The sequence below is a fragment of the Physella acuta genome, unplaced genomic scaffold (assembly GCF_028476545.2).
Source record: "Physella acuta isolate Inbredline_101_S28 unplaced genomic scaffold, ASM2847654v3 ptg000131l, whole genome shotgun sequence".
In the NCBI taxonomy this organism is placed as follows: domain Eukaryota; kingdom Metazoa; phylum Mollusca; class Gastropoda; family Physidae; genus Physella; species Physella acuta.
The window spans coordinates 243,217-253,516 of record NW_026731650.1 but is presented as its reverse complement, the minus strand read 5'-3'; the positions used below and the strand labels follow the sequence as shown (position 1 = coordinate 253,516).

At 46.5% G+C, this 10,300-nt stretch overlaps 1 protein-coding gene across 1 annotated transcript; it reads right to left on the bottom strand.

The window, feature by feature from the left end:
- Nucleotides 1–494: 494 nt before the first annotated feature.
- LOC131935057 (uncharacterized) lies at nucleotides 495–1,582 on the bottom strand. Its single transcript, XM_059291342.1, has one exon. The coding sequence runs from the start codon at nucleotides 1,538–1,540 to the stop codon at nucleotides 704–706; it is 837 nt and encodes a 278-aa protein (XP_059147325.1). The 5' UTR covers nucleotides 1,541–1,582; the 3' UTR covers nucleotides 495–703.
- Between the last annotated feature and the right edge of the window lie 8,718 nt (nucleotides 1,583–10,300).

The window sequence follows — 10,300 nt, the reverse complement described above, 5'->3', positions numbered from 1 at the left end:
GCAATATTTTACCAACAACTTACCAAATTTGCAACATCTGCCCAACATAATATACTGAAACGTTTTTTTCACCAAACTTGACACAAGACATCTGGACCAATGTCTCACCGTGATTTCTACAAACTTTTTTGGGTGAAAAACTCCAGGACCACTGGTGTGTCTGCCTCCCCCAGGGGACACACTCTCATCTGCTGGACAACCTTTTGGTGGGCAACCTCCACTAGCTTGACAGCCCCCTCCTTTAATTCTTGTCTGCAAGTTTGACCACCGACATCACACCATCACCAACACGACATCTGTATCTTCCACCAACCACAACACTGGCAAAAGTCCAGCAGATCAACTGTTGTAGAAAAGTTTGCGAAAATCGACATACAATTAAACATGCATGTGTTAATTACTTTAACCCTTGATCTAAACATAAAGATAACCTAGAGATAAGAATTACCTGTAAGACAATATTAAACCTACCCCTAACTCTAGCTCTAAACTGTTGGCATTACGGTATGTGGTGTATGCTTATCCTCATGCCAAAGTTAGTGCTGCAAAACTTCGATTTAAAAGTTTCAAAACAAATCTGCAGGAAGAGACGTTTCAAACGTGGATACGCGACATGCATAATTAACAATGGATTAATTAGTCATCAATATTACAGCAGGCGGAAATGGTGTAGTCAACAACAACGGGAATCACGTGACCAGCGTCAGATGAAGAACGTGGAGTGCCGGCGGCTGGCGAAGTGGGTCAGGATCTCTTTGTCCGTCACGGCCGAGTCCCGCTTGTCCAGGCTGGCGCCCGACGAATGTTTTCTGGACCGGCTCCACTTCCGGTGGCCGCCGCGCCCACCCCGGATCAAAGTCCTGCCCCTCTCCCCCGGGTGCTGGGCGGGCGTGAAAACGTCCTCGCTGTCGCCGGCGTCGCTCTCTGACACCCCCCGGGAGCTGTGTCCGCACTCGCTCCCCAGGGGTTGGTCCTCCTCCATAGTCAGAGCCTCGTAGTGGTTGAGGTCAACCGACGCCTCGGACACAGGGCGCGAGGTGGCGCGTGTGTACCCGCGAGAGGGCGGCGTGGGGCAGTTGCGTCTGCGCATGCCGTTTTCAGCGTCGGCGGCCAGTCGGATGGCGAGTTTCCTGGCGCGGCTGTCGAGCTGGCGGGTGTGCCAGTAGTAGGCGAGGAAGAAGAAGACGAGGATGCTGACGGCCGCCACGGAGCTGGCGATGACGAGGGCCGTGGGGTACTCACGCGGGATGTCGCTCTCGTCGCTGGCCCGGGCGATCTCCACCCGAGCGCTCCCCGCGGCGTCGCCCGACACCACGACCCCGGATGTGTTGCCGGGCGGGGAGGTGGCGTTGTAGACCAGCTGGCTCAGGTTCCCGGCAACTTCCGGACCGTCCGTCGTCTCGTGTGACGTCACCAGCACCGCGGACAGGAGGAGGTGCAGCAGGGAGCAGGTCACGTGGGCGACCATCACGGCACCGCGTCCCCATGGCAACCAGACGGTCATAGCGCCGAGCGACCATGACCCGTGACCTTGGCCCATTCTTTCATAAGATTTCCTGTAACAACAGCCCGCACCAAATGAAGAAGGGAAAAAAATCTATTGAAGGATCTCAGATGACGCCCTACTCGTGTGTCCGTCTCCTGACTTTATCGTCGCCTAGCAACAAGAGTCCGGGTGGTGGCCAGATTTTTATCGTCCAAACGTCCTGCGACAGGCAAGTGTAACCACAGACAGAGCGCTAGAGTTATCTGCACATTGTGTTACTCCAATAGAGTCATAAAGCCGACACGTACAGTCATGTTTTTGGTCTCGATTCGTGACGACCTTGCCAAAATCCGTGGATAGTTTTCGTCACAATCCACTGGATAATATCCATTCACAAAACTGATGTCATCTTCCACATTCAGGTGACGCCATTTTTATTCCAGCTAGAACTGTCCTCACTGTAACTAAACTCTCCTCTAAAAATAAACTGTTACCGATCTACGAAGATGAACAGGGCGCACAAATCCGCCATTGATATGACGTCACCTCCGATGAAAATGTTCCCCAATGTTACAAGTTCCCCACAGCCAGGCTACAATAATTGGACACTTTCAAACAACCAGAGCCGGTTGTGTGTACGTCTGCTGTCTGTTATCGGAAACAGGTCACCTGTATGAGTGAGATAGCCACCGTATCTCCGTACAACACACCATAGGCCTGTTATAGCCTGACCTTTGGTGGGTTCAATTTTTCCGGATTTTCCCGATAAAACGGCGAACACCAACTCTAGTGTATGTGCACTACGTCAGCATTTTGTGCGTTAAGTTTCCTGTACTTGTTTGTCTTGAAACAAAATTCCCTGAATAAAGTGAGTTGATATAAATAAAGCTAATCCCCTTTGTATTTCTCATCAGTAGGCAGGTCGACTGCGACAGGTCGACTGCGGCAGGTCGACTGCGTCAGGTTTGAAACATGCCTGTTCCTGACCTGCGGTTTAGCAGGCGACATCCATCAAGCTCACCTGAGCCGCCGCAGGTGTCAGGTTTCTACAGGGTCACGTGATCTCCCTGCCAATGTGAATCCTCAACTCTGGAGCCGTTCTCAGGTGGATCAACTCAACTGTCAGATCCGGTTTTACACGGCACCTGCCGGCTGTTTCCTACGGCGATACACGGCTGCCGGTTTTGACGTCAGAGTGTGTCTCTTGTAACGAGGAGGAGAGTCAGATGTAAGGGACAGAACCCTGAGTACTCACACAAGGGCAGATCATATGACGAGGGCAGATCATATGACGAGGGCAGATCATATGACGAGGGCAGACAAGCTGTCCTGAAAGAGAAGAAGAAAGAAGTTCAAGTAAAAATAAACGGGACATGAAGGCTAGGTACACCTTTTCACCTTGTGGAGGGGGATTGGGAGGGGGGTAGGAGTGATGTGGGGGTGATATGGGGATATTGAATGAACTGTCCGACCGTCTGTCGGACTACTTAACTCACTTGCCAAACTGTATCAAGGGTCTCCTCGGTTGGCCCGAGGGTCATGTGACCAGGAGCGCCTCAGCCCCCCCCCCCTCCCCCTTGCCCAGTGAGCACTGTGCGCCTACAAAAATACACCATTAGTAACAATATAATGTTTTAATGAGTTTCCCAGCTTTTCCCTTCTAAGATAGCAGCAACAAGCGACGGGCATGCAAGTAATAGATTACTCACTCCTGACACACATAGCCCACATAGAAGCCCCCCCCCCCATCCCCCATAGAACCCCCCATCACACACAGCCCACATCGAAGCCTCCCCACACCCACATAGGACCCCCCCCCCTAAATAATAAAAAAGGGATATAGAAGCACCCCCCCCCCCCCCACACACACACAGCCGCAGGATACAAAAGCCACAGGGGTCAGTACATGTGAACAGCTAGGGGACATAACCCCGTGTGTACAGAGAACCATCTCCCAGTCGCCTCCCTTAACATAACTGCTCCACGTTCACGTGTCTTCAGCCCAACTGTCCGGTACATGACCTTGACTTCATCTCATATGACCTTGACTTTAAACAACCTAATCATTAGCTGACCTAGACATTAAACGACCTCAATTTTACATGAACTAGTCTAGTCTACACGAAGAACTAAAAACTACAGAGCTGTCTTAGAGTGACTGTCTTGGGAGACGGCAACATAGCCGGGTACCGGACAAAATAGAGGCTTTAGGTTGATGCCATATGTTCTACAATGATTAAAGAGGATTAGCTCGTCTAAGTGTAACATCAAACTTTGCTAGTAGCCAACTACACCCTCTAGAACATTCTAAAGTACATTTTGTTAAGGTGATAAAAAATACCTTGATAAAAGACGAACCTGAGATAAATTAAATCAATTAAAAATATCAATTTCATTGAATCAATTAAAAATATCAATTTTCATTGTGGTGTGTGGAATTCATCGGATTGGTTTTAACTGGGTATGAGATGGCAATCAGGGGCAGTAATACATCAGACAAGGAAGTCTAGAGTTACTGCCAATTAACACAAATATTGGTTCTACATGGAGTTAGGTTACGGGGAAACAAGGCTGTTTTAAATATTCAAGAGTTTACTGTATTCAGATGTTGACAAGTTGTTCAAATGACAAGTTGTTCAAATGACAAGTTGTTCAAATGACAATTTGTCGAAATGACAAGTTGTCCAAATGACAAATTGCCCAAGTGACAAGTAGTCTGAACAATGGTACACAAATGGTTACAAACTTGTTTTGATTGAAATGTAAATTCCAACAAACAGCCCACACATACACGCACACACACAGCACACAAACAGCACACCCCTCCCCACACACTACCCCCACACACTACCCCCAGACACTACCCCCACACACTACCCCCACACACTACCCCCCACACACTACCCCCACCAAGCACAAAGCTGCATTGACTGCCCATGTGAAACCAGCCCCCCTCCCCCCACTCCCCTCCCCACACATCTCCGTCTATATCGGGCGAGTGAAGACATTAATCACACCAAGGTGAGGCGACGATTAACCAGGCGGTGAGATAGCCAGGCGATGAGATACCTCACCCCGACAGGATAATCTCGCCAATGTGTGACCTTGGGATATTTTATCCCGGATTCCAGACAGACCCGGTGTGGCAGCTCTTGTTGGGATAGGGGTCGTTGTGGGGTAGCTCTTTCATAGGGGTCGTTGTGGGGTAGCTCTTTCATAGGGGTCGTTGTGGGGTAGCTCTAGTTGGGATAGGGGTCGTTGTGGGGTAGAATTATGCCGTTGTGGGGTAGAATTATATTGTTGTGGGGTAGAATTATATTGTTGTGGGGTAGAATTATATTGTTGTGGGGTAGAATTATATTGTTGTGGGGTAGAATTATATTGTTGTGGGGTAGAATTATATTGTTGTGGGGTAGAATTATATTGTCGTGGGGTAGAATTATATTGTTGTGGGGTAGAATTATATTGTTGTGGGGTAGAATTATATTGTTGTGGGGTAGAATTATATTGTTGTGGGGTAGAATTATGCCGTTGTGGGGTAGAATCATGCAGTTGTGGGGTAGAATTATGCAGTTGTGGGGTAGAATCATGCAGTTGTGGGGTAGAATTATGCCGTTGTGTGGTAGAATTATGCCGTTGTGGGGTAGAATCATGCAGTTGTGGGGTAGAATTATGCAGTTGTGGGGTAGAATCATGCAGTTGTGGGGTAGAATTATGCAGTTGTGGGGTAGAATTATGCCGTTGTGATCTGTTGTGGCATTGTGAAAAAGCTTGAATGAAACTTTGACTTCCCAGCCTCACCGTGATCTATCCACATGAATTGAGAATTTGATGCAACAAGCAGTGGTTGAATCTAAAAAATAAAACACGTCAACCAAATAAAACTCGTACTTGCGGATGTTGTAGGTGAGTGTTTGCGGATGTTGTAGGCAACATTTGCTGATGTTGTAGGTAAAACGTTGCTGATGTTGTAGGTAAAACGCTGATGTTGTAGGCAAAACGTTGCCGATGTTGTAGGTGAGTGTTTCAAATGTGTTAAAATCACAAGCAGGCTGTATACTTCATTTTCTCTCATATTAGAATCATTAAAAATAGCTAGGCATGGATTACTGTGGTAATTATCTCCGCTTGAAAGCCCCGAATTGTCTACCTTGAATAGATCGGCATTGTCTACCTTGATAGATCTAACGGTTATCACGTGATCTGTGGAAGACTTAGGGGAGGAGCAGCCTGTGGAAACATTTATCTTCCATTCTACCCCATCATCGTCTGCTCGGCCGTACCGTCTGAGGGTTCGACGGGACGACAACTCTAGATGAAAGGACAACTACAGGTTAGAGGAGAACCCCCCCCCCCACCCCGACCCGCAACCCCGAACCGCAACGCTGACCCCTCACTCCGACCCCGAACCCAGATCCGCAATCCAGATCCGCAATCCTGACCCCCACTCCGACCCCCCCCCCCCCCACCCCGACCCCCCCCCCCCCGACCCGCAACCCTGACCCCCCACCGTGACCCCCCACCCTGACCTCCCCACCCGCATCCACGACCCACCCTGGGTCAGGTGAAACATATCACCGACTGCCGTCAGTAATAAAAAAAACACTAGATGATCTTCTTCTTCTTCTTCGTTCTTAATTATTAGTGTTGAAGGGGATCGTGATTTATCTGCCAGTTGGTTTGAACTCGAGACTTTGTTCGAATTTATCAACCTTGAGCTTTTTGCCGACTCGACCAACCTCCAACACAATTAAGCGTTACGTGTCAACTGGTTATGCGCCATTGAGGCCATTGACTCCGATTTTAGCCTGCTTTTCTTTTTGGATTTGCTTCCATAGCCTTTGTCCAACCAAGAACAAACTACAAGGCAGCAGTTGTTTAATTTTGGAGTTGTCTCTCCTAGAAGAGTGGCTGTCCCCAGCTAACGAGCCTCATCTGCCCGAGGGTTCGAACTCGAGACTTTTCGGTTTAGCAACCATGAGATGATAAAATGATTGAAATCTCATTTCCGGTTCGGCTGAAAATGTCATGCTCTGTTTTAAATATACGCCGGACAGGACGGACAAATACATCATGTTGGTGTTGACATTTTTCTGTCGTTATTGTATGCTGGGGTGGGAGGGGTGGAGGGGGTGGAAGGGGTAGGGATTGATGGGGTAAGGTGATGGGGTGGGGGGGCATGAAGAAGTGGAGGCTTGATGGGTGGGGTGTTGAGAGGTGGAAGAAAATACAAATGAGAAATTTATTTCGTTTTAGTTTTTTTTGCTAATATAAATTACTGCTGTCTTGATTATCATGTTAGGAAATTATTAATAATCGGAAATTTCCATACGTTAATTATAGATTTTTTTTCCTCCATCATTAACAATGTAGGCTGCGTAAATTTTTGTCACAATGTTCCACACCAAAACACACGTCAAGTTTCGATTGTACGTTATAGTTATCTTTTCGCTAAAAATATTTCCGCCATGAAATATCGGCGGCACTCAGATCTTTGATAGCTCACGTTTTTCTCTGGCAGCAGAAATAAACTTTCGCTTTTATTTTACTGCATGAAGATTCTAATACTTTTTTCATTAAATGGCAAACGGGGTCGAGTAACAAAAGACGAATGGTTGAAACTTCGAATCTAGTTTATTGCTTTTGATACGTTTTTATAGTAATACTCGAGTGCCTGGTTATTTTAAAACAATGATCGAATATGCCCAACAGAACATGACTCCTTTAAAAAAAAGTTTAGTTTTTTCATTAAAAAAAAACAATTGCATTATAAACCATGTAATATAAACCAGATAGTTTATTCTGCTCCGGTTTTCTCCCTTGTTTATTCCGCCATCTTTGTTTTGATCGCCGAGCGTAAAAAAACGGTGGGCAAATATTTACTGAGAGGGGAAGTAAGTAGCGAGAGCCACGGAGATGGGAGATAAATCTTGGTCGGAAGAGAGGTACAGGCAGCCAGAAGGTGATGTGGGTGGGTGAGTGGGAAGGAGGGGGGGGGGGGACGACACATGCCAGAACTAAGGACGGTCAAAAACTACAGTCACAAGCCAGTGTCTCGGGGTTATTCAAAACAAAGTCAAGTGGTCATTAGTTAAGGTTATTTGGTGGCTTGTGAAGGTCACATGATCACTTGGTAATTAGTCAAGGTCACTGAACCTTGTCCATAAAACAGAAACACCAGTAAAAGACAGATTTTCACTGGATGATGCCTGTATTCATCAAAGCATCAACCACCACAGCATCAACCACCACAGCATCAACCACCACACCATCAACCGCCACACCATCAACCGCCACACCATCAACCGCCACACCATCAACCGCCACACCATCAACCGCCACACCATCAACCGCCACACCATCAACCGCCACACCATCAACCGCCACAGCATCAACCGCCACACCATCAACCACCACACCATCAACCGCCACACCATCAACCGCCACACCATCAACCGCCACACCATCAACCGCCACACCATCAACCGCCACAGCATCAACCGCCACAGCATCAACCACCACACCATCAACCGCCACACCATCAACCGCCACACCATCAACCGCCACACCATCAACCGCCACACCATCAACCGCCACACCATCAACCGCCACACCATCAACCGCCACACCATCAACCGCCACACCATCAACCGCCACACCATCAACCGCCACACCATCAACCGCCACACCATCAACCGCCACAGCATCAACCACCACAGCGTCAACCACCACCACATCAACCACCACCACATCAACCACCACCACATCAACCACCACAACATCAACCACCACAACATCAACCACCATAGCAGCCACCTAAACTATTACTCTCACATTAGCTTCTGCTGTACTAACACCAACAACCATCAAACTGACGCTACAGGAACTTCCATCACAATCATTCTGACGGCATCCATCCACAACCTGAGCTCAATCTTTAGCACAAAACGAAACACTAAATAATAAAACCTGAACGCAAACCTGAATACAAAATCCTAAAAATAAACCCAAACCTAAACACAAACCTAAACACACGCCTGAACAAAAAATCCTAAAAATAAACCCATACCTAAACCCAAACATCACAAGAATCCAATCGTTAAACAACCTAGTCAGCAGCTGTACATTTTACGGCGGAAGTTTATCTTTTTTATCTCACACAAAGATTGGATGAAAGGTGTGTTAACGTTGTATCAGTGACGTCACTACTTAGCGTTGCAATCGTGACGTCATAGTCCCCAACAACAAAGGTACGGAAGATAATACCGCGGTAAAATGTTGGATGCTGGCCTAGACATCAAACAGACGTTGGATTTGAACTCTGGCCATACACCTTGTTAATTGGCGTATCCAGCTCCAGTGACGTCACCAGCTGGTGCAACCCACCCCTCCCCTGTCCTCTACTACACAGTAGGAGTACGATACGTCATCCACTACACAGGAGTACGATACAACTACCCCACGGTAAACTACAATACAACTAGACCTGCACAGACTGTCAAACTGAAGGAAAAAAAACGGGATCCGAACTGACGACAACAAAACTCTGGACCGGCGCTGCCATGTTGACCACCCACGACTTTGTGACAAGAGGTTCTCAAGTTTCTCTTGGATGTCCCAGTTGAGCGAGGACTGAACAAAACGAGAGGAAATTCGGGCAATGCGAGGTCAATATACAGAACAAAATGGTAGATTTTGCTCTATCTTGTTAGATCTAGTCAGACCAAAGTTCTCAGATTATAGTAGAAAAACTGTTTGTGTACTACGTGATGATAGGTGTTTAATGTTTGGCCCATTCACTCACTTGGTAAACAAAAGAGCAATGATTGCATCCTCGGTTTGATAGATTAAAATACCTTGGCTGATCGAAATTATCATTACCTGGACAAAAGGTGACATCTGGTTTTTTGTAGGGATTTATTTTGTGCTGCCCCCAAATAGTGAAGGCTAGCTATTGCACGATCGAGGATACCGTTATCCAATAATAGACTTTTCCAAAAATTGGTGTGTCAGGTTGTTAGTAGTATTGTAATATCGAATAGTTTTATGGTTATAAATAAGGGTTAGATGTATGGTATGACTAGGGTTGGGGTTAGGGTAAGCATTAACATTAACAAGTTATGTAAGTATTTTAGTTAACTATGAGTAACCTAACAAAACTTTTTAAAACATACGATTCTATCATTGTGCTATTATCGAACGTTTAAGATATCCAACTAAAGAGGAAATGCACATACCTGATCAGATGTGTCTATTTTTTGAGAGGGTGGAGTGTTTTACTTGGTATCATCATGAAATGTCTCGTCTTACAGTAACTCCACGAGAGGCCTAATGTTACAGTAACTCCATACAGGCCTAATGTTACAGTAACCATTACTAACTCCAGATGGATGAAAATATCCACTGATCAAAAAGTCCATCCCTCCACTCCTCCCTACAACAGAAGGGTGAAGGAAACAATGAACAGCTGTGTACATCTACTACACGCTGTTGCTGTGTGTTGTGGTCCCGACGTTAGTGATTTGTGTTCATGACGTCACTGTGTTCATATCTGTCAATATTTTTGTCAGAGGTCAAGGTTAGAAGATATCAAAACAGTGACCAGTTCATGTTTACACAAATTAATACAGTTTTTTTATACGGCAAATTGCATTGAACAAAAATTTACGACATAATGGACGCTATTGGCAGGAGGAGGGTTGGGGTGGTGGTGGGGGGGGGGATATTGACGTAGACAGTGCGTCTCAGATATCGGATATAGAAAAAAATACTCTAGAGAATATTTGATGTACAACATTTGATCTTCCTTTGTGT